The following is a 25,866-nucleotide window of genomic DNA, read 5'->3' on the forward strand; positions in this document are numbered from 1 at the left end:
TTGCCCTGATATTCTAGAAGCAGAGGGCAAAATAGGAATGGAGAGAATCCACCGATCCCCCCCCGAGAAAGAGATCCCAAAAAACCAACCCCCAGGAATATTATAGCCAAGTTCCAGAACTCCCAAGTCAAAGAGAAAATATTACAAATAGCCAGAAGGATACAGTTCAAATATCGTGGAGCTGCAGTCAGGATCACACAGGACTTAGCAGCAGCTACATTGGAAGCTCAGAGGGCTTGGAATACAATATACCGGAAGGCAAAAGAGCTTAGAATGCAGCCAAGAATGAACTACCCAGCAAGGCTGAATGTCCTCTTCCAGGGAAAAAGATGGACTTTCAATGAACCAGGGGAATTTCAAAGGTTCCTTTTGGAATGGCCAGAGCTGAACAGAAGGTTTGATCTTCAGATACAGGACTCAGGTGAAGCATGGAGATTGGAGGAGAGGAGGGAAATATGAGGGACTTAATGAGGATGAACTGCATGTATAGAAAAATGATACTGATAATATTCATATGAACCATCTCAGTTAATAGAGCAGGTAGAGGGAGCTTTTATAGTTGAAGCACAGGAGAAAGCTGAATTCAAAGATAAAATATGGTATAAAAATGGAGTCAATAAGAAAAAAAGGGAAATGGAATGGGAGAAAGAAAAAGGAGAGGGGGAATAGTCCAAGCTATTTCACATAATAAGATTTTTTTTTATTACAATGAGCTATTGCAATGATATGGAAGGGGGGAGGCAAGGGGGAATGAGGGAACATTTGCTCTCATCAGAGATGGCTAGGAGAGGAAACAGCAAATATACTCAATGGGGTATAGACAACTGGAGTAAGAAGGAGGGGGGAGCAGGGGGAAGGGGTGGGGATGTGAATAAAGGAGGAGAGGATGGACCATGGGGGGACAGTGGTCAGATATAAGACATTTTCTTTTTTTACTTCTTGCAAGGGGCTGGGATTGGATGGCCTGCCCAGGACCATAGGGCCAGGTGGATTCTGGGCCTAAGGGGTGGTATGGGGGCTCAGGGCTTCTTGGCCCCAGGACCAGGGATCTGTCTGCTGCACCACTCAGCAACCCTACAGCAGAGTCAGAGTGAAAGGAGAGAGAAAACATAGTACATGGTAATGGAGAAATAAGAAAGGAGGGAGTTGCGATCAGCAATGGCAACGTTGGAAAAATATGGAAGTAACTTTTGTGATGGACTTATCATAAAGAATGTGATCCACTCACCACAGAGTTGATGCTGTTGGAACAAAGACTGAAACACATTTTTTGTTATTATTATTTGGGGGAGGGTGCAGGGCAAGTGGGTGCCTGCCTAGGGCCACATAGCAGGGTGATCATTGGGTGTCTGGGGCCGGATTCGGACCCAGGTGCTCCTGGCTCAAGGGCCAATGCTCTGTCTGCCACCCAGCCACCCCTACTATTATTACTATTTTATTTTATTTTGGGTCTTTTTTTTTCTTCTTTTTGGTTTTTGCAGGGCAGTGGGGATTGTGTGGCTTGCATGTCACATGGCTGGGTGATTATTGGGTTTACGAGGCTGGATATGGACTCGGGTGCTCGTGGCTCCAGGGCTGGTGCTTCGTCCATTGCACCACCTGGCCATAGCTACAATTATTACTATTATTTTTTTATTATAATTTTTTTCCTCCCCCCTTTACTTTTTTGCCCAAGCAAGATTATCTATATTCATGGGGGGAGGGGTATTTTGTTTACTTGTAAACAAGTATATTTTATTAATGTAAAGAAAAACATTTGTACAAAATGAGAATAAAAAATAAATTAAAAAAATGTTAACTATAATCATCTTGGGATAAAAAATTATGTTGGAGGACATAGGGAAACTGAGTCAGTTTGAACCTCTCTCTCTCTCTCTCTCTCTCTCTCTCTCACACACACACACACACACACACACCAGAAATTATTTGTATATTCGATTAATAATAAAATTTTTCTATCAGAAATGTTCCTAAAATGTAGAGTACAGTATTAATAGTTTGTCTTCAATGGTACTAATACACAGACCCCCTGTAATAATTCCCTACTCTTTAGAACACTCTAGGGTTCACAAAATTACCGATTTAGAAAATTAAGGAGAGAGCTGGAAAGAGAACCTTAGGGAAGTCATCCTCAGTTAGAAGCTTATACAGGGTAGTTTATGAAGGTAGGTTCTTGGGAGAGAGAACCAAGAGGTAAAAGAGGGGAAGAGCAGATATTCAAGGTGTCTCTGGTCTGCCCAAAAAGCAAACAAAGGCCTTATTTTCTCAAAGACCTGAGATCAAAGGGAAGAGAAAGGGAGTGGCTGAGTGAGATAAGTCAAACAGCCTGTAGACCAAGGCAAGGTGGAGTCAAGAAGAGAAAATAAATTTACTCTTCTATTCAGATGTGACCCATGGACATGAGTATGTTGTTGTGTGTGCACTGTGAGAGACATGGGACTCTGCAACAGAATGTGTTGTGAGCAGTCCACATCAACTTGGATGCTGCCTAAAAGAAAAGACTATGCTGTCACTATGATGATGATGATGATGATAATATTTGTCCTTCATTCTTGAAGAAAACCATCACATCAGAGAAGTGTTGCCATGATATACAAATAAATTGGATTTAAGTGAGGGGGAGGTTGTGCTTAATCACCAGTCTAGTTTTTTCCTCTGGAGACATCTAGGTCCAGTGTTCAGGTATGAATCAGGTTTTAATATCTGACATAGCCACAAGATGATATTTTCTAACTCACCAACCCAATGGCCATCTTTGGTGCATTAGGTTGTATGGCCTCTCAAAAGGTTGCAACAACCTCAATGGCCACCAGAAAATAGTCCAGAAATGCTTAAGTTACTATCACTACTCTCCCATCCCCAGCTCAGCCCTCAATCCCAACCAGTCCCAGTCAAGGCATAACAGGAATTTGGCTCAGACCAGGGTCCTCAGACCTAGGTTGAGTTACCACCCAACATTACCAATGGACCAGAACCTAGAAAACTCAACACAGCATGAGGAAGAGTAGCATCAGGAGATCTATGGTCTCAGAGACCTGTGAATAGCCCCATCAGCATTGAGAAAAGTCTGTCAAGTTCAGAGAAAGAGGCAGAGTCAAAACTGAATTCTTCACTATGCAAAAAAAAGGTCAGGGCCAAAAACTAAGGCATTACCAGGAAACTGAGACACAATTTATTCATTCCTACAAAACGGAGGGTCTAGTCTTAACTACCTGCCCCAGAACCCAGCAGAACTTGCCTACACAATCCAAGAAAATGGAAGGAAGCAGTCAGACTCAAACACAAAGACACAATTCAGAAAGGGCAGATTTTTAAAAAAATCAAACACAATAAAGAAATATATTGGATTGAGAGAAGCCCAAGTTTTAAACCCAGAAAAAAAAAATGACTAAAAAACAAGTACAAGTCTAACCTCAAACCAAAAAAAAATGTCCTGATCACAAAGACTTCAAGAGTATAATATAATATTAAAGGAAATAGCTGGGAAAGATGGCAAGAAGAATTAATAACAGAACAGATGTCAACATTACTCAAGAATTTAACTCCTTAAAAATTAGAATGGACTAGACAGAAAGCAAGGCTTGCCTCACACAAGAAATATTAAAGCAAAATCAGAAAGGAAGAGGTTGGGATTAAGAAGAGAAGAAAATGTAAATTATATGTTCCTAAAGACAACTAATCTGGAAACAGCTCAAGGACAGATAATCTTAGAATCAAGAGATCATCTGAAAATCATTTCTTAAAAAATCCTGCCTACCTTATTTCAAAAAAGTCATATTATCTATAGATTATCTATTAGAACTGGAGTGTGAAGCAAAAAAAAAAAATTAAATAAAAAGAATCAGTCACCTCCTGAAAGAAACACCAAAATAACTACTTCCTGAAACATCACAGTAAAAGTCAGTGCTTCCAGGTCAAAGAAATAAGTAGTCAATAAGAGATCAAAGTATCAAGGATCACACAAGATCACACAAGATCACACATCCTTGCATCAGAATCACACAAGACTTGGCATCTGCCACTATAAAAGAGAGAAGTCTGGAATACAATAATGTAAAAAGTAATCATTTAAGGCTTTCAAAAGCCTTTTGGCAAACTGAATAGAATCCAAAAGAGGAAACATGAACTTTTAATAGCAAGGAGATTTCTAAAAATTATTAATAGGGTGCATATACTACTATCCTTCCCCTCCCCCAGCAACATCAATGAATGGTTTCAGATTTAAACTAGGAAACAACATTAAATATTGCTCAAAATGTTAAAAAAATAAGAAATCTATTGCTCAGTATAGATGCACATGCTTTTAAGTCTTATTCTCAGGGAGACCAAAGCCAGGGGATAAAGAGTTCTGAACTAATTCTCAACAACACAATGATCCAAGACAATCCCAAAAGACTATGATGACAAATACTATTCACATTCAGAGTAATAATTGTATGTGTATAAAATAAATCAGATTGCTTACCATCGCAAGGAGGGAGGAGAGGAAGGAGAAAAAGAATTTGGGATTCAAAATTTGAAAAAGTGTTTTAAAAATTTCCCCATGTAATTGGGGAAAAAATATTTCTTAAAAAATGGAGTTTTGAGCTATATTTAGATAGGTCAATTAGGTATCCAAGCTAACAACTTGTGACTTCTGTAGTCTATCATTGTGAATCCCAAAATCTCAACTTGATCCCATCAGCTGCTTGCTCTTTCTGTGCCCTGAATGACAATGACAAAGCCTCTCCTAAAGGTGATCAAAGGAAAAGGGAAACCTAGACCTATTGGCCCATGCCACTTCCTTGTCCTAAAAAAAGACTAAGATTTTTTTACTTCATGGTCTATGTCTCACAATTCAGTTTCCCACAACAGGAACTTTGAGGGTTCCTGGGCTCCTCATAGAGACTGAAGGGTGCCCACTACATAAACCTCACAACAACACCTAAAAGGGGTCCAAGCTTCAAAGAATCATAGTCAAAATCACTCAAGGCTTGGCAACTTCAACTTTAATTTCTCCTTTAATTTTTAGAATTTCTAATTTGATATTTAATTGGGGATTTTTAATTTGTTCTTTCTCTAATTTTTTAGTTGCATGCTTAGTTTAGTTGCATGATTAGTTCCCTTTCTCTATTTTATTCATGTAAGCATTTAAAGATATAATACATCCCCTAATAACTGCCTTGGCTGTATCCAATAAGTTTTGGTATGTTATCTTGTTATTGTCATTATCTAGGATGAAATCATTAATTCTATCTATAATTTTTTGTTTGATCCACTCATTCTTTAAAATGAGGTTATTTAGTTTCCAGTTAGTTTTAGGGCCATCTCATCATGGCCCATTATTTCATGTGATTTTTATTGCATTATGATATGAGAAGAAAGTATTCACTATTTCTGCCTTTCTGTATTTGATTATGAGGCTTTAATGCCCCACTACATGGTCAATTTTTCCATCTATGTCTTCCTGTAACTCATTCAACTTTTCCTCTAAGAATCTGGATATAATACCACTTGGTACATACATATTTAGTATTAAAATTGCTTCATTGTCTATGGTAACTTTTAGAAGGATATAGTGTCCTTCCTTATTTCTTTTAATGAGTTTGTAGATGCTTTGTCTAAGATAAGGTTTTGTAGTTGTTTTGTCTAAGATAAGATTTGCTACCCCTGCCTTTTTCACCTCAGCTGAAACAAAATATATTCTGCTCCAACCTTTTACCTTTACTTTATATGTTCTCTCTGATTCAAATGAGTTTCTTATATGCAGCATATTGTAGGACTCTGGATTTTAATCCATTCTGCTATTCACTTATGTTTTATGGGAGAGCTCATTCCATTCACATTCAAAGTTATAATTACTAACTCTTTATTGCCCTCCATGCTATCTTCCCTTTGTTTTTTCCCCTCTTTTCACCTTATCCAAATTCCCCAGTATTTTGTTTCTGAATGCCACTTCTTTCAGTGTGTTTGCCCCCTTAAAATCTAACCCTTCTTCCCTTTCTTTCCCCTTTCCCTTTGCCCCTTTTTCTTTCCATTCTTTCTGTTAGTTCCTCTTTTTCTTCCCCCCCTTCCCCTTTCCCCTTTTAATACTTGAAAGATAAGTTTCCTAACTTGACTGAGTGTGTATATGTTAATCCTTTTTTGAGCCAAATCTGATGAGAGTAAGATTCAGGCAGTTCTCACCTCCTCCCTTCTTCTCTATTGCAGTAGGTCCTTTGTACCTCTTCATGTAATGTGATTTACCCCAAATAATCTCCTCCATCCTCCTGTATCTTTACTGTACCCACTTTTTAAGGAGATATTGTTTTTAAATCATTCTTCATGAGTGTTTATTATTTCTGGCTAAGTATATTCTCTCTAATAGAGTTACAATTCTCAAGAGTTATAAGAATCTTTCTCCCAGGTGAGGATATAGCCAGTTTCATCTTATTGGATAGCAATTTATTTTTCTTTCCCCATTTTTTATCTTTTAATGTATCTTTTGAGTCTCCTGTTTGAAGTCCAAATTTTCTATTTAGCTCTGGCCTTTTCATCAGGAAAAGTTGGAAGTCATCTATTTTACTAAATGTCCATCTTTTCTCTTGGAAGAGAAGGCTCAGCTTTGCTGGAGAGTGAATTCTTAGCAGCATTCCAAGCTCCCTTACTTTTCAGAATAACATGTTTGATACCTTGATGTTGATGCTACCAGGTCCTGTATCATCCTTACTGTGGCTCCTTAGTATCTAAATTGTTTCCTTCTAGTTGCTTGCAGGATTTTCTCTTTTATCTGATAGTTCTGGAATTTGGCCACAATATTTCTTGGTGTTTTCATTTGGGGATCCTTTTCAGGAGGAGATCAATGCATTCTTTCCATAACTGTTTTACTCTCTGGTTCTATGATATCAATGCATTTTTCTTCACTAAATTCTGAAGTATCAAATCCAGACTTTTTTTTAATCCTCATTGTTTTCAGAAAGCCCATTGATTCTTAAGTTGTCTCTTCTGGATCTGTTTTCTAGGTTAGTTATTTTGTCAATGACATGTTTAAATTTTCTTCTATTTTTTGATTTTTTGGGTTTTGTTTAACAGATTCTTGTTGTCTCATGAAGTCATTAGTTTCCACAGATTCCATTATCTCTCTCTCTTCTTTTTTAGGTTTTTGCAAGGCAAATGGAGTTAAATGTCTTGCCCAAGGCCACACAGCTAGGTAGTAATTAAGTGTCTGAGGCTGGATTTGAACTCAGGTACTCCTGACTCCAGGGCCGGTGCTCTATCCACTGCGCCACCCAGCCACACCCATTCCTCTTTTTTATAGAATAATTTTCTTCATTTATCTTTTGTAATTCCTTTTCCAATTGGCCAATTCTACTTTTGAAGGAGTTTTCCATTTGCCCAATTGTGATTTTGAGAGGACTGTTTTCTTTTTGCACTTGTCCAATTGTATTTTCCAAGGATTTGTTTTCTTGTTGCAAGGTGTTAATTTTCTCTTTCATTTCTTTTCCCAGTTTTTCCAATTGATTTTTAGGCTCCTTCCTGATCTCTTTTAAGAAGTCTTTCTGGGCTTGAGATCAATTCATAGTTTCCTCAGAAGTTCTAGATCTTTCTGAGTTAGGATCTTTATCTTTGAGTTAGCTTTCAATGGACCCTCCTCTTTCTGCTGGCTTTTCCTTCATTTTCTTAGGAACTTGTGATAGCGGAGGGGCTGGTTCATAGACCTTTGGTGTTGAAATCCCTAGAGGCTTTGCTGGCTAGGCTTAATAACTCCAAGTGGGCCAGGCAGTAGGGGATACTAGTTGCTTCCTCTAGATTGTCTGTGACCTTGATTTGTGGCCCACTCCCTGGGGGGGGGTATGCAGCAGGATCCTGGTTATCCTCCAACAATGTGTGTTGGGTCCTAGGGCTAGATAGTTAATATCCTTAATGCTCACTCAGTACTGAGGGAGTTCCACTGCCCACACCTGAGCCTGGGTGTGGGGGAGGACTATTGCTGTATTTGTTCTAGGAAGAGTTACTTTGTCCCACAGGGATGGGGGGTGGGACTCAACTGAAAACAGGGACTCCACTGAAAATACAAGGCTTGGGGGCAGCTAGGTGGCACAATAGATAGAGCACCGGCCCTGGAGTCAGGAGTACCTGAGTTCAAATCCAGCCTCAGATACTTAATAATTACCTAGCTGTGTGGCTTTGGGCAAACCACTTAACCCCATTGCCTTGGAAAAGAAAAAGAAAAAGAAAATACAGGGCTTGCAGCCCTGGTCTTCCAGACCAGCTGAGCTGACCAGTTTGATGTCTAGCCACATTCTAGAACCCTCCTGCCAGCCTCACTGGAGTTCTCCTACCCACTGCTCACACAGCCAAAGCTTCCACAGCTGTTCTTAGGTAAGTCCCAGGACTCACCCTGCCACCCTTGCATTCACTCTCTGCTCTCTGCCCCCAGATCACCCACACTCCCTGGTAGATACTCTCCTAGGTTTTTTCCCTGACTTTTGTGGATCCAAATTCTGTTAAATGGAGGCTTAATTCATATTAGTTCTGAGGGAAAGCTAGGAGACCTTAGGACAATGCTTGGCTTCTCTCCACCATCTTGGCCCTCAACTTCAACTTTAACCTAGAGACAATCTTGCAATACAACATTCCAAAATCAGTAAGATTTAATCTTATAACTAAGAATAACTTACCCTGTAAAGCTGAATATAACCTTGGTGGGGGGGAGGAGATCTTTAGTGGAATAGAGAACTTTCAAGTCTTTCTGGTGAAAAGAACAGAGCTGAGGAGGAACTTTGACATGCAAACAAAAGTCAAGAGAAACCTAGAAAGTTAATTGTACTTAAGCAATTGGAAGGAGTTGTATAATGATATAATGCCAGCTTCTAATTTGGGGAGAAGAAATTAGTCTCTTCAGAATCATGTCTTCAGAGGGTATTTAGGGAGTTAAATGAGAAAAACAGAGGGGCTAAATATGGAATGGTTCTGATCTGAGGATTTTAAAAAGGGGAAGAAGAAGGAATGTAGAAAGAAGAAAGGGGGCAGACTATTTCTTAAAAATAGAAGAAAGGTCAGGGAAGCAAATATCAGCTGAACCTAACTTCCATGAAATAAACAAAGCAGGGTTGAACATATATATATATATATATATATATATATTTATACACACATATACACACTTTTTTGGTATGGAAATACATTAAATTCAACAGAGAAATAAGTAAGCATTGGGAGAGGAGGATAATACTAGGAAAATAATCAAAAATATGCCAGTTGATAAAGCCAACTTCTGATTCTAAAGGTGGGAATTAAAGGGGGAAAAGAAAAACACAAAACAAAGAACTAGAAACTGAGATGGTAATTGCCAGTTGGAGAAGAGTTAAACAACTTATGATATATGAATGTAATGGAATGTTGATACCCTTAAGAAGTGATAAAGTAGATGATGTCACAGAATCCTGGAATATAGGAATTGATGCTGAATGAAGTAAGTAGAACCAGGAGAGCAACTGATATAAAGACAACAATATTGTAAAGAAAAGCAAATCTGGGGATCCAAGATGGCGGCATGAAGACAGCATTCCCCAACAACTCCGAACTCCAAACCCCCCCAAAAAAAACAAAGGATGGCTCTAGCCAAAATTTAGAGGGGGGCAAAACCCACAGAAAGACTGAGTGATACATTTTCCCACTCCAAGATAACTTAGAAGTTCCAAGGGAAAAGTGTGTTTCACCAGGATGGGGTTAGAAAAAAAGCCAAGGCACAGCCCAGACAAGGAAGCCCAACCCAGCCCAGAGATCACCCACAACATCTTGAAGGGGCAGTGAGAGAACGCTGCTGCACCTGGGTGAGTGTGGAGTGAGGAGCCCAGCCACAGAATCTGCAGCGAGAATAGGGAGAAAGCAGCCTGCACCCCCAGAGAAGGTAAGGGAAATCTGCAGAGATTTCTCTGCTCTCCCAAGGGTAGGACCCTCCTGTTTGCCTACACTGACCCAGTTTGCAGTTTGGGCTTCCAACTAAGATAGCTGGATTCCACCTTATAGCCTCAGGGCAGAGGGAAGTACTGGGTCATCTGCATATCAAAGCACAGCCTAGAGAGCATAAGACCTTGGAGGAATAAAGGTCCCAGTGGGGTGTCCCCCCCCCCAAAAAAAAAACCAACCCCAAAGCCTTGGAAGTGCTGTAAATTAGTCTTGGATTGAGGAAATGAGTAAACAACAGAAAAAGAAGGATCTGATCATAGAGAATTATTTCAGTCCTATGGAAGATCAAAACACATTCTCAGGGGGAGGCTAGGTGGCACAGTGGAGAGAGCACTGGCCCTGGAGTCAGGACCACCTGAGTTCAAATCCAACCTCAGACACTTAATAATTACCTAGCTGAGGCAGCTAGTTGGTGCAATGGATAAAGCACTGGCCCTGGAGTCAGGAGTACCTGGGTTCAAATCCAGCATCAGATGCTTAATAATTATCTAGCTGTGTGGCCTTGGGCAAGCCACTTAACCCCCTCTGCCTTGCAAAAACTTAAAAAACAAAAGAAAGCAAAAAAGTTGGAGGTATGAGATAGATGTCCATGTTTTTCTTTAATACTGATATGTATATGGAAATATCCTTTAAGGAGGATATTTAAATTCATAACTTTAAAATTTAACTTTTAAAAAGGAAAACAAATAGGATTATTGAACCATTTATTTTAAATCATAATGAAGTACAGGAGACAAAAATAATTAGTCTAGCAAAGACAATTTTGAAACTACGTGTTGAATTTGTTATGTAGTTTAAAAGAAAGATAGTTTTTTTATGCAATCTTCTTTTTTCTATTTTGCTAACTTATTTGAAAATGCTTATTTTGGTGTTTCTTAAATTCAGAATAAAAAATATTATTAAAAAATAACCAGTCAATGTCTAAACTACCTGAATATAGGGACTGTTTCATTTTAGTGTTTGTATGTCTAGAAACCATTACATTCATGGATATGATTGTTAATTAATTGAAATGAGAGTTGCAAAATGAAGGAGATAGATGACATAATCTCTAGGATCTCTTTCAGTTCAAATAGTCTATTATTATTCTGATATTCTACTCTAACTTTGCTTTTCACTTTCTAATCTCAGACCCTGTCTTTCTTGCCCTAGAGAAACTTTTTTCTTGGGAATCCACTTTTTGATTGGTGACTGCTTTTCTCAGAGCACTATTTCAAGAAAAGCCCTAGCTATGTCATTTCATTCCAGTCATCTTTTCCCCATCAGTCTCCTTGCTCCCCTTCAGATATTCAATAATGGAATCATGATCAAACCAGCTTTGCCATTTGCTCCTTCTTTATCTACACTTTTTCTCAATCCCTATCAACTGGAGAATGATCAAAAAAAATTATGGACGTGATTGTAATGGAAAATAACAATGCTATAAGAAATTGCAAAAGTGTTTAATATAGGGGCAGCTATTAGCATCAGCAATTTCTTAAGAGGAAAGAGTGCTAGATTTGGACTCAGAAGACCTGAGTTCAAAGTCATGTTCTGCTACTTAATACTTGTGTGACCTTAGGGAAGTTATTAACCTCTGAGCTCTGGATTCTTCACCTGAAAAATGAGGGAGTTAGATGGCTAAAAAATAGGTATTCTTAATTTAGTAAATAGATTTCAGGAGGTACTTGAATTTGGATGAGATAAAGAAAACTTTCAATTAAATTTGGTTTCTTTTCTAAATCCTTTGTCTTTTATTTACACATCTAAGAACTTTCTTCTGAGAAGGAGCTTTTGGGTTTTATATTCCCACCAAAGGGATTCAAAGGGATTCAGGATACAGTAAAAGTTAAGTATCTCTGATTGATGATGGTTTACATTATTTTATATTTTATTTACATTAATACATTCAGATTCAATATTTGTGTTATTTAAAAAACTATAATAAATTCTTTATATTATTGAATAGAATATGATCTAGGAAAATTATCTACATGGATTATATGATAAAAAGGGGATGAGGCACAACAACTTTTTTAAAATTTTTCATTTAATTATTTATTTATTCTTATTTTGTACAAATAATTTTTTATACATTACTAAAATATTCTTGTTTAAGAGTAAACATAATACCCCCTCCCCCAAAAAATATAGACCTGCATGAGCGATAAAGTAAAGGGAAGAGAAAAAAATTAAAATTTAATAATAATAACAATAATAATAATAATTGTAGGTATGGCCAGATGGCACAGTGGACAGAGCACCAGCCCTGGAGCCAGGAGCACCTGAGCCCAAATCTGGCCCCAGACACCCAACAATCACCCAGCTATGTGACCCCGTGCAAGCCACCCCAAACCCATTGCCCTGCAAAAAAAAAAAAAGACCCAAAATAAAATAAAATAATAATAATAATAGTAGGGGCAGCCAGGTAGCAGACAGAGTACTGACCCTTGAGTCAGGAGTACCCAGGTCCAAATCCAGCCTCAGACACCCAACAAGCAGCCCCAGGCAGGCCACCCAGCCCCATTTGCCCTGCAACCCTCCCAAAAATAATAATAATAAAATTGTGCTTCAGTCTGTGTTCCAACACCACCAGCTCTGTCACAGGGGGATCACATTCTTTATAATAAGTCCATCACAGAAATTACTTCCATATTTTTCCACCATTGCCTTTTGCTGATCACAACTCCCTCCATTCATACTTCTCCACTACCATATCCTATATTTTCTCTCTCCTTTCACTCTGTCTCTGCTGTAGGGTAGTTGAGTGGCGTAGCAGACAGATCCCCAGCCCTGGAGCCCAGAGGCCCCAAGCCCACATACCACCCCTTAGGCCCTATGGTCCAGGACTAGCCATCCAATCCCAGCCCCTTGCAAGAAGTACAAAAGAAAATGTGTTATATCTGACCACTCTCCCCCCATGATCCATCCTCTCCTCCATCACTCACATCACCCCCCCATCCCCCTGTCCCCCTTCTCTCCTTCTTACTCCAGATGGCTATACCCCATTGAGTATATATGCTGTTTCCTCTCCTAGCCACCTCTGATGAGAGCTAAGATTCCCTCATTCCCCCTTGCCTTCCTCCTTCCATATCATTGCAATATCATTGTAATAAAGAAAAATCTTATTATATGAAATATCTTAGTCTATTCCTCCTCTCCTTTTTCTTTCTTCCATTACATTTCCCTTTTATCTATTGACTCCATTTTTACACCACAATATATCTTCAAGTTCAGCTTTCTCTTGTGCTTCATCTATATAAGCTCCTTCTACATGCTCTATTAAATGAGAAGGTTCATATGAGTATTATCAGTATCATTTTTCTATACAGGAATACATGTAGTTCATTATCATTAAGTCCCTCCTATTTTCCCCTTCTCCTCTACTCTCTGTGCTTCACCTGAGTCCTGTATTTGAAAATCAAACCTGCTGTTTAGCTCTGGCCATTCCAACAGGAACATTTGAAATTCCCCTGGTCCATAGAAAGTCAATCTTTTTCTCTGTAAGAGGATGTTCAGTTTTGCTGAGTAGTTGATTCTCATTTGCATTCTAAGCTCTTTTGCCTTCTGGAATACGAGTTTTTAATGTAGTTGCTACTAAGTTCTGTGTGATCCTGACTGCAGCTCCACGATATTTGAATTGTATCCTTCTGGCTGCTTGCAATATTTTCTCTTTGACTTGGGAGTTCTGGAACTTGGCTATAATATTCCTGGGGGTTGTTTTTTTTAGATCTCTTTCTCTGGGAGATCGGTAGATTCTCTCAATTTCTATTTTGCCCTCTGCTTCTAGGATATCAGGGCAATTTTCCTGTAGTAATTCTTTGAAAATGATGTCAAGGCTCTTTTCTTGGTCATGACTTTCAGGTATTCCAATAATTTTTAAATTATCTTTCCTAAATCTGTTTTCCAGATCAGTTGTTTTTTCAATGAGATGTTTCACATTTTCTTCTAATTTTTCATTCTTTTGGTTTTGAAGTATTGTGTCATAATTTCTTATAAAATCAGCAACCTCCCTCAGTTCCATTCTTTGTCTGAAGGATTCGTTTTCCTCAGAGAGCTTTCTTATCTTTTATCTTCTTATCTTTCTTATCTCTTTTTCCATCTGGCCAGTTCTGCTTTTTAAAGCATTCTTCTCCTCAATAACTTTTTGAACTGTTTTATCCATTTGACCTATGCTGGTATTTAACATGTTATTTTCTTCAGCATTTTTTTGGATCTCCTTGACTAAGCTGCTGACTTCATTTTCATGTTTTTCCTGAATCTCTCTCATTTCTTTTCCCAATTTTTCTTCTATCTCCCTCACTTGATTTTCAAAGTCTTTTTTTGAGCTCTGTCAAAGCCTGAGCCCAATTTCTGTTTTTCTTGGAGTCTTTAATTGCAGGAGCTTGCACTTCCTCATCTTCAGATTGAGTGTTTTGATCCTTCTTGGGATCACAGACAAAGTATTTCTCAATGGTGTTCCTCTTTTTTCTCTGCTTACTCATTTCTCCAGCCTGTGCCTGGTTTGGGGGTGCTTCCTGAACTTTTGAATATTATTGGAACACTCCCACAATGATTTCAGTGGCTCTGTCATCCCTCCTGGTCTGTGAATGACCATAAGCGCACCCCTCTGCCACAGGGCTGAGGTGGAGGGGGGCCCTGCTGTTCTATGGGGGGCCTAAACTGCAATCAGGATCTGAATGTGGTCAGAACCCCAGAGTTCTATTCCAGGGACAGAGAACAGAGCTTGGCAGTCTCTCTCCACTCCCCTCCCTAGGCTCAGCACTCATGCCCTGGGGGCTCCTGCTTACCAGCTCTGCCTGCTTCCAGTTTCTCTGGCCACGATGCTCACTGTGTGCCCTGAGGGCTGGGCTTCACTTGCTTGCTCTGGCAGAGGTACCCCTGCTGATCCCCCAAATTGTGCCTGATGCTCCCCAGGGTGTAGATCAGGAAACTGCCCTCGCCGCTGGGAGCCATGGCTCCCAGTGCCCTGGGGCTGACTGTGGGAGGCTGAAGTTCCTTCGCTCTGGTGGGCTACCCCTCCAGCCCTGTGCAGGGGAGCCTTTCCACCCTTTTCCGGGTTACCTTGGGCTGGAGAACTGCCTCACTAGATCCCTCTTTGTCTCTCAAAAATTTAGTTAGAGTCCTTAGCTTATAAGTTTTGAGCGAATGCACCTAAGAGATGATCCTCTCCTGTAGCCATCTTGGCTCCGCCCCCCAACAACTTCTTTCAAAGGCGTTATTGCTACTCAAAGTTTAGAAACTCTGATCACGCTCTGCAGCACAGTCTCAAACTATCATGTTACCTCTTGCCACAGTCTGGTTCTCAGGATCATGCTTCATTGCTCCTAGGGTTCTGTCATAAGCACCTAGAAAGCAACCTTCACACTATCTACCCTGAACAACGAGTATAGATAACTGAATTGTATAACATGTACAAGAGTTGTAGAACCAGGAAATTGCTACCGGTTACAGGCTTTTATGAGGCCCTTCTCTACACTTGCTTGTCTTCCAGGTTGGGCATCCCCCAGACTCTAACCCTACATAAAAAGAGCCCTTTCCAACTCTCATATTCTAAGATTCTATGATTGATGCCAGAGTAAACCCCATATAGTCTGCTAGCTCTACCCCCACAGTGAGTCTCTTTCCAACCTTAAGTAAAATTATTGTTATATAGAAAGCAGACTATTCTATTATATAGAGGCAAGAGCCTATTTTGAAGGATAAAGAGTTGTCAAGGAGCCAGGAAGACCTGGGTTCAAGTCCTACCTTTGACATATACTGCCTGGATGAACTTAGGCAAATCACTGATCTCAGCGTTCTAGACAAACCTCTATACTGCAAAGAAAGTGCTAATCTATGATGCCAGAAATAGATGATAGGCATTTATTAAATGCTTATGGTATGCCAAACATTATATTAAGTGCTTGTGATGAAAAGAAAGTCAAAAACAGTCCTTCCCCTAAAACAGTCTTTGTTCTAATGGGGAAGACCATACCCAAATAACTATGCACTGCTTACAGATAGTTTCTATATACACAGTTTCTGGCCACTAGTAGAAGCTTAATAAATGTTGATTGATTGACTATTTACTGAGAATAATAAATACCTTGAAATGAACACATTACTCAAATTGCACTACATATTTCCATTGAGTTGGAATTAATCACAATGTTTTATATAATTATAACTTTGAATAGTGTAAATTCAAAGTACATGGGACTACTTCAAGGAACTCATTAGAAACAGTTAAGTACAGCAGTGAATAGAGTGCTGACTCTAGGGTCAGGTAGATGTGAATTCATATCTGACCTTAGACATTGATTAGCTGTGTGAGTACATAGCCGGTATGTAATGTTATTTCCTTCCTTCATTATTTGAACTCTGGGACCTAGTTTATATATAGATTGAATACATGAAGGGTAATCCAGGAAGAGAAAGCACTAAAGACTGGGAGAAACAGGAAAAACCTTCTGTAGAAAGTGTTATTTAAGCTTAATGTTGAAGAAACCAAGGAAAACTAAGAATAAAAGGGTAGGTTATCAGACAGGAACTGGGAGACAACCAGTGCAAAGGAGATGGAGCACCATGTTTAACAGTGGAAGTAGGCCAATGTACCTGGATTATAGAATGTTTGGAAAGGAGTCAACTGAAAACTGAAAAGATAGGAAGGGGCCAAGTTATAAAGAGTTTTAAATGCCAAATAGTGGGTTTATATTTGATCTTGAAGGTCATAAAGAACCACTAGAGTTCCTGACATGTTTAGATGTACACTGAAAAAAAACACCATGGCAGCTGAGCAAAGGATAGACTGGAGTGAGGAAAGACATGAGGCAAGGAGACTCATTTAGAATATGAGACAAGGAGACTCATTAGACTATGGCATTTGTCTGGATGAGAGGGAATAAAAACTTGAACGAATTTTGTGGCTTTGTGAATGACAAGAATGAAAACTTACATAAGGGACATTGTAAAAGAATAAATGACAAAATATGACAGCAGACTGAATATGTGGGATGAATTCAAGTAATGAGTGATGACAGTGAGATTGCAATCACAGATAATTGAGAAGATAGTAGTGCCTTCAGCACAAATAACAAAGTTGGGAGGAAGGGAAGGTTTGGGGAGAAAGTTAATAAGTTCAGTTTGGTATCTATTGAGTTTAAAATTCCTGTGGGACATCTAGTTCTGAATGTCCAAAAGGTTGTTGGCGGTCTGGAATTGTAGCTTAGATGAGACTAGGGCTAAATGTATAAATCAACTGATGAAGTCAACAGATGAGATAATATACTGTAGAGAAAGAAGAGAAGAGGGCACAAGACATTGTCTAGGCAACACCCACAGATAATGGGCATGGAAATTTAAGGCATAGGACCTCAGATGGTCAGCATGATCAACCTAGGAGCTGAGGAGCTAAAGTGATGAGAGGTAGAGAAAGAGGGTATGTGAAATGTAATAATGGCTCCCCAGTCCCAGATGGTCATTTGACCTATATGAAAGGATATGGGGTGAGTTTTCAGTCCAGTTCACTTTTTTAAATGACCCATTCCACCCCCTCCTACCAATCCCTAAAAAAGTGAAGTAAGGGGAAAAAACCCAACTCACCATGCCTTAACACATAATGCATGTTTGTTGATTAACTAATAATTCTAGCCTCTTTCCATTTTTTTAATTCTCCCTGATCTCCCTCTTGGCTTACTCCCTTCCAGTGGCCCCAAATTTAGCCCTAACAACTCCATTGACCTTTCCTCATTCCCTTAGAGCCTTGTAGGCATGGGAGATGGTGGTTGAGTTCCAAGGGATTTTAGTTTTTCATGTTTAATCCTGTTTAGTCTGAGAAAAGAGGAGGAAAGATCATGCTTTGGTTCCCCAAAATAATGGGACAAGGGAAGTTGACTCCTGATGTCCAGAAGGTTCTGAATCAATCTTGGGGTCATCCACAAAGACCTTTAGATGGTTTAAGTGGAAAGAGAGTTAGATTTGGAATTAGGTGATCAGGGATAAAATCCTAACTCTGTGTAATGTATCACACTAATAGCTGTATGATCTTGGGTAAGTCAATTCAAATTTTAGAACTTCAGTTTCCTTATCTGAAAAATGGGACTGGGGTGGCTAGGTGGCATAGTGGATAGAGCACTGGCCTTGGAGTCAGGAGTACCTGAGTTCAAATCTGACCTCAGACACTTAATAATTACCTAGCCATGTGGCCTTGGGCAAACCACTTAACCTCATTGCCTTGCAAAATCTAAAAAAAAAAAAATGGGACTAATGCTTGTTCTTACTATTTCAGATGGAGATTGTAGGTATAACAGGATTGTAATTATAGTATTATATTTCAAGATTATAAAAATTCAAGTTGTTATTATCAACAAGTCTGGCCACATTCTCTCTTTGTTCTGAGTGCTAGCAACCAAATAAGAGTAAAGAAAATGAAGTTGTTGCTGAGTAACCTTGCTACCCTCATTTCTCTTGTCAGTCATGACCTCTTTTCTTGCTGTGTTGGATCCCTGATCAATTCATTTACTTTGAGGTGACAGGGACTGAATATCTTTTGTGCCTGAGGGTAATTTACCTTTTAAAAGCCTATAGAGAAAAATGATTGATCTAAAGGAAGATTGATCTATTGGTAGAATTTCAGGCATTGTAAGAAATAGGACAAGGGAGCTTATTTCAGACAGAGTGACCTTTTCTGTACCTTCAGTGTCTTTACATTCAGGCTGTTCTTTCTTTTATCTCCCTCTTAGGCCTTGCCCCCTCTGTTACCCATGATTTTTGATTTAGGATCCTGGTTTAGGCAGCTATAGCCTTGGAAGAGACCCAAGAGAGGGAGGAGACCAGTGAGAGATATCCAGCTATGTACATCACATCTGACCCTAATAGTTTTAGAGTATTTGTTCAGGAGGTGAAGTTCACACGATAAGAAATAGGGGAGGGTCTAAGCCTGAGATAAAAAGGATTTGGCTTTTCCATAAGGTCACTTTATACCAAGATCTGCCAGGTGAGTAGATATGGGGTCTCCTGGTCCTGAATTAGGAGAATGAGTAATTCCTGTAGATTTGTTAGATATATGGGAATGCCAGAGTTATGAAGGCAAATAGCCAGGGTCTACATTATTTTTTGGTGGGGATGCCAATGTCTGAGGCTGATGGGTAGGGAGCCTGGATTAGGAAAATAGAATGACTGAATCTAATGTAAGAACAGATAGGGTGAACCCACTTCATCTCCTTTCTTTTTGATTCCTAGGATGTTGGCATTGATTGTCCTTGCCCTAATCTGTGTGTCAGCTGAATCCGGTAAGTGATCTGTGGGCACAGGATATCTAGGTCTAGAGTGTATGGGATGGACATTCAAACTTGGGTCTAGAGGGGATCTATGGGAGGACTCCTAGAGATGATTTCTTGGTGGAACTACCACCTTCTTTATCCCCCTAATCAATTGGTTTTCTTCTAGTTCAGCCACGGTCATCCTCCTACAACGGGGAATATGGGGGAGGAGGAGGAGAACGGTTCTCCCACTCTGGCAACCAGCTCGATGGCCCCATTACTGCCATTCGGATCCGGGTCAACAAATACTACATTGTGGGGTAAGGATTCTGAGTGGGGCTAACCCTCCTCACTTTCTTGTTCTCAGATTTCTTCAATTACTCCTCCATCCCTCCCTTATTTACCTATCTTGTTGCTTTTTTTTTGGCAAGGCAAATGGGGGTTAAGTGGCTTGCCCAAGGCCACACAGCTAGGTAATTATTAAGTGTCTGAGACCAGATTTGAACCCAGGTCCTCCTGACTCCAAGGCCAGTGCTTTATCTACTACACCACCTAGCCACCCCATCTTGTTGCTTTTTAATAAAGCATCTCCTTGCAGGAATACATTCCAATCATGAGTCCCTTCCTACCATGTCTCAGGCATATTTCTGAGTTACACTTCTTGCTTTATGATTATTAGTTTTACTTGTTACTAATACTTGGAGCATTTATGTGTGGATACTTATTACTGGCTTCTATGAAATTTGTCTCCTGTGAATCTCTGGAAATCTCTATTGTTATACTTCCTATGTTGTCACTATTCTATATACCAGCTAGTTTTGTAAAAAATAAATAGTCATGGGGAAGTTAGGTGGCATGGTGGATAGAACACTGGCCCTGGAGTCAGGAGGACCTGAGTTCAAATCCAATTTCATACACTTAATAATGACCTAGCTGTGTGACCTTGAGCAAGTCACTTAATCCCATTGCCTTGCAAAATCAAAACAAAAAAGAGGGAAAAAATAGGCAGTCAGTTTTCTTTTTTCTTTTTCTTTTTCAACTTTAAATCTTTTGATTATATTTGAAAGTTTCCTGTTAATTTCTTTTCCCAAACTTCATAATCCCTGGCAATGATTTTAAAATTCCTCCTGGCTGTATCATTTGTACCCACATGAATCTTGAGAATTGGATAATAATTATTGGGTTGTCTTTGGAGGTTCTCTGTAACTTCTTGAACACATATCCTGACTGTGGTTCTCATTATTGTTGGTATCGGTTAGACAAAGAACTGTCTCAAAAATTTCTAACAGGGAGCCAACAACACTGTAATTCATCTTTTCTTCCTCTGACCACGACCCAATGATCTCTCTCCTAATCATATTGGTGGATGTCTATCATCCCTGTTTGGAAAACAAGCAGATACTTCCTCCTCTTCAGGAGGCCCCTCTTATTAATGACTTTGCTTCCAACTATTCAAAGGTCCTTCTTCCTTTCTCTTTTGTCACCTTCTTCTGCTTTCCTGCTTTAAGGATACAGATCAAGATTCCCCTCCACTTTTTCAGATCCTTTTTCTTTTTCTTTTCCTCATTGATTCCCTTCTTTTATTCTACAAAGAATTTCATTCTTCATGCTCACCTGGAGAGAAAAGTATTTCCCAGGTCCTTTCATCTTCTTCTCTTGGATGGAGTTTATATAGGTTTATTCAAGAAGGAATAGCAAAACACTCAAATATTTTTGTCAATAAAACCCTAAATGAGATCACAAACAGTAGGGCATGACTAAAATGAATGAAATAAACAAAATATAGGTTTAAAGAAGCATCTAGATAATGTAATGGAAGGAGTTCTGGATCTGGAGTCAGGGAAACGTTAAGTTCAAATTCTGCCTAAGACATTTACTAGCTTTGTGATCCTGGATAAGTTATTTGATATCTCTCAGCCTCAGTTTTCTTAACTGTAAAACAGGCATAAAAATAGCACCTTCACCTACATTGCAAAGATCAAATAAGAGAATACATTTGAAGGGCCTACCAAACCTTAAAGTGTTAAATAAATCCTATTATCAAATCATAGGATTGTAGATTTAGAGTGTACAGGGACCTTAATGACTTTAGTCTACTGCAGCCATTCTTTCTGATCACCAATGAGCTCCCAAATTCCATGACCTTTTCTTCAGTCCCCAATATCTTCTTTTTTTACCTTTCTGTCACTTTTGATATTACTAACCATCCTCTCTTCCCAGCAACTTTGCCCTCATCAGCTTCACAGATATTCTACTCTCCTGGTTTTCCTCCTACTTCCTACTTCTATAGATGTTCCTTATCTGACTCCTCATCCTATTTTCCACCTCTTAATTTTCCTCATGTGACTATGTTTAGTCCTTCTCTTCTTCTCTCATTACATTATTTCTTCTCAGTACACATAATTGCCATCATGGCCTTGAGTATCCCCTTCATGTAAATGACTCCAGAATCCATTATTTCCATTGCTATGAAATGGAAATTCCATTCCAATCCTTTTTTCTGGAATTTGCACTTATATTTCCATCTATCTGTCGCACAGCACATGTTCCCCTCACCCTAGACCTTTACCTCTTTCTGATTTTTACTGTTTTGGTAGCACCACAATTCACCCAGTCTTCCATTTTCTTTTTTTTTTTTTGCAAGGCAAATGGGGTTAAGTGGCTTGCCCAAGGCCACACAGCTAGGTAATTACTAAGCGTCTGAGACGGGATTTGAACCCAGGTACTCCTGACTCCAGGGCCGGTTCTCTATCCACTGTGCCACCTAGCCTCCCCTCAGCCTTCCATTTTCAAATCCCCAGGGTTGTCTTTGTCCCTCAGCTCTTAATCAGGTATTGATTCTAGGGCATCTTCTCTATTTACTTTCTTTTTCTCTGTCCTCACTTTTGCTATATTGGGTCAGTTCCTTGGGACTCCCCTTTCTAAACTCCTGTCAGAGCCTCCTTAGAGGTTTTTCCTCCTCCACCATCTGCTTCATGTTAGTCCTCATGACTCTGGTCCACTCTTACCTCCCTAAGTAAATTTCTTTGCCTTGGCAATCAAGGACTTTCATAGTCATGTTTCCAAACATATCTCATTTTACTCTCTACTGTATATCCCACACTCCAGTCAAATTGGTCTTCTTTGACCCTCAAATATGCCGCACATTCTCTTGCCTCTGTATTTTTTTTCCCTGAGGCTGTGCTTAGAATGCCTTCATCATCTGTTGAATTCTGGTCCTCTCTTATATCCCCAGTTCAATTATTTCCTCGGTCATAGAATAATAACAAACTCTAAAAGGGAAGGGCAGCTAGGTGGCACAGTTCAAGTCTAGACAGACATTTACCAGCTGAATGACTCTGAGTATGTCATTTAACCTCTGTCTGCCTTGGTTTCCTCATCTCTAAAAATAAGGATAATAATAGCATTTATCTCCCAGGGTGGCTGCAAAGAAAAGATAATATTTGTAAAGTCTTTTGCAAACCTTAAGGTGCTATTTAAATGTTTATTATTGTTATTATTAAAGGTGTAATATTCTATCTAAATACATATCTCCCCTCTGTGTTTACACGGAGTAGGCACTTGATGGATGTCTTCCATGCTTATAGTATATAATGTTCAGTCTGTCAGGCCAGCACTGCCCACTACGACATCATTCTGTTTTTCTTGCTAGTGGAATGCTAAATATCTATATCCCTTTTTCCTTCTTTCTTCCTACTCTCCAACCCCATCCCAGACTCCAGGTTCGATATGGCAAGGAGTGGAGCACCTATGTTGGCGGTTCCCAGGGTGACCTGGAGGAGATTTTCCTGTATCCTGGGGAGTCAGTCATTCAAGTGTCTGGCAAATATAAATACTATGTTCGGAAATTGGTCTTTGTGACAGACAAGGGCCGCTACTTGCCTTTTGGCAAGGACACAGGCACCAGCTTTAATGCTACCCCACTGTACCCCAACACCGTTCTCCGATTCTTCAGTGGCCGCTCTGGCGCTCTCATCAATGCTGTTGGTTTCCACTGGGATGTTTACCCCAGTGAATGCAGCAGTTGCTAACCACCTAGATCTAGCAAGCCCAGGGCTACCTCTCCTTATGAAAGTCCTTGTCCCCTCAAACCCTATCTGTCACCTACTAAAGGGTTCAAATAAAGGACATTGCTGAAGCCAGTGTGTGGAAGTGTCCTTCTGTTGTGTGCCTCTAACCCATAGCAAGTGTGTCTGTATTTGTATAAGTGAATCTCAAATTTTGGTAATTCTGTTGAACATCAGGCCAAAGGATGCTTGGGGAAATCTCCAACAGTCTTGATCTCTCTAAGTCTGCTTTCTCAACAATAAAATGAAGAAAACAATATATTAATTTCATAGGGTTGCCATTGGGCTCAGATGAGATAATGTATATAAAGGACATTTTCTCAAGGACAGATATGAGGGTCTAGCAAGGGGCACCTTTCCCCCAAGAACATAGGGATGGAAGTGTCTACCCAAAACTGGAATTTCAGAGTTGGTAGATGTGTATTCCTACAGCTCCTGCTCAAGAATCCTGCCCAGCCCCTCCACTCTCCTTTTTACTTCTCTCTTGCTCTGTTTGCTCAACTTTGAGATGGACAGTCAGATAATTAGGATTCAAACCCCACCAACATTTTCAATCTGTGTCATCATGAGTAAGTCACCTAAACCTGAGTCTCATTTTCCTCTTCTAAAGAATGAAAATAATATTGCTGTTGTATCTCAGAAGGTTGTAATAAGGCTTGAATGAGTCAGGGTTCATGAAAACTATATAGTGTAACTAAATTATCAACGATCAAATCCTCAAGTACCTACTCTAAATTATCAACTATTACACAGGCCTTTGTAAACTGTAAAGCACTATCTAAATTATCAACTGCCACCTACCACAACAGCCCCTGATTACCTTCAAGAGTCCATGTGATAGGCCTTTAGTTTTATCCCCTCTACTCTGTTCTGAATCCTGAGTGTTCTGAGCCCAAGATTCACTTGAGAGTGATGTAACTTAGTAGAAGGGGCTTTGAACTGTGAATCAGGAAACCAAGGTCCTGGTACTAGTTCTGGTACTAAATCTTGGGCAAGGCACTTCTTCACACTGGGCTTCAGTTTCCTCATATGTAAAATAGGGAGATTAGATAAAAGTATCTCAAAAGCTCTACCATTTTATGTATCTATAGTTATCCTTCTCGAAATTGGGATTGGTTTGGACAATAGGATTACTGCCTTTTGAGAACTCAATCATCCTGATCTCAGAAGAGAAAAAATGACTGAGGATTACCCCAACCCAAGAAAAGAAGACTAATTTTGTAACCCATAATCAGAGACCTCCATTTTCCAGGCTCATATAGACCTCTAATCTCAGAGTCTGGCCCTAAAAGCAATTTTCTCTTTTAATTCATATGACCCTACCCAGATTTTCTCTGAATCACCATATGTAGCTTAAATATAGCATATGTCTAGGTTTTCATAGATGTAGATAACAAACCCCTAGGAATTATAAAAACAAGATAATAAATGCATATCTGGTACAGGACAGTTTTTTTTTAATCACAGAAAAACAAACATCTCATAGGAGCCCATAAATAAATATAGAAAATTCAGTAAGTATTCACAGTAACCCATAAACTCCTCCAAAGGAAAATGAACTGGCTACCATCAGACAGTTCAAATATATGGAGGCAAACACACTTTGGGATTTCTGGGCAGACAATCCCCTTCACACCAATCCTAAAATATCCCCCAAACTCACTATTAAAATGGGGAGCAAAATGTAGGTTTTCATAGTTCAATGCTCTTTCTACTGTCACATTGCTGTCAAGATTCAGGACTCAGAACACCCAGAATTCAGAACAGAGAAGAGGATAAAGCTAGGGGTCTATCAGGGAAGTCACATGGTCTCTTGAAGGAAACTAGGGGCTGTTGATAGAGGTGGCAGTTCATAATTTACATAGCACTATACAGTTTACAAAGGCCTTTACAAATCCTCATTCAAGCCTTGACACAACCTTCTGAGGTATAACAGCAGTATTATTTTCATTCTTTAGAAGAGGAAAATGAAACTCAAGTTTAGTTGACTTGCTCATGGTGACACAGTCACTACTATAGCAGTGATATTCTGCACATAGGGCCATGTGGATGAACCTGTTCTTTCTCTAAAAGGATTCTTTTCTGGAAAATCTCCTTTTTTTCCCCTCTCTCTAGAAGGTCTGATTTTCAGTATTTTAATCTAGGAATACTCTGGAGGCAACTTCCAAGACTAGTGATACTGAAGAACTTACCTTTGTCAACTAGAAAGCTAGATTTTAAAGGATAGTGTATAGTGCTAACTAAATTATCAACTATCCCCTAAAATCCCCTAAAAAACTGGGATACAGGGAAAATGTTCCTGAATTTTTGGTTTTCAATTTACCCCATTATGAATAATAAACTATAAGATCACAACATGTTGTCTCTGATTCTGTGATGCAGTGTGTTAAATTGAGAAGAAAGGAAACCAGATGGTTTAGTGGATAGAGCACTACTAGGTCTGGAGTCAGGAACACCTGAGTTTAATTAGTATTCAATTCAATAATACTACTTAATAGTTGTATGACCCTGAGCAAATCATTTAACTCAGTTTCTTCAGCTGTAAAATGAGCTGGAGAAGGAAATGTCGAATCACTCCAGTATCTCTACCAAGGAAAATCCCAAGTAGGGTCACAACTGAACAATAACAAAAACCCAGAAGCTAGATA

General features: G+C 39.4%; 1 protein-coding gene across 2 annotated transcripts in view; it reads left to right on the forward strand.

Moving 5' to 3' along the window:
• The window catches only part of ZG16 (zymogen granule protein 16), a 30,859-nt gene extending 7,573 nt beyond the window's left edge, over positions 1-23,286 (forward strand). The window contains exons 1-4 of one of the 2 annotated variants that reach the window (XM_074197287.1): positions 16,161-16,235; positions 19,132-19,181; positions 19,339-19,471; positions 22,867-23,286. In XM_074197287.1, the coding sequence (XP_074053388.1) occupies positions 19,133-19,181; positions 19,339-19,471; positions 22,867-23,182 (498 nt within the window). In that variant the 5' untranslated portion in view covers positions 16,161-16,235; position 19,132 and the 3' untranslated portion in view covers positions 23,183-23,286. Of the gene's footprint in view, positions 1-16,160; positions 16,236-19,131; positions 19,182-19,338; positions 19,472-22,866 lie in introns of those variants that run through there. The other variant, XM_074197286.1, reaches the window with a different exon arrangement.
• Positions 23,287-25,866: the final 2,580 nt, after the last annotated feature.

This window comes from Macrotis lagotis, chromosome 8 (genome assembly GCF_037893015.1).
Source record: "Macrotis lagotis isolate mMagLag1 chromosome 8, bilby.v1.9.chrom.fasta, whole genome shotgun sequence".
Lineage (NCBI taxonomy): Eukaryota > Metazoa > Chordata > Mammalia > Peramelemorphia > Peramelidae > Macrotis > Macrotis lagotis.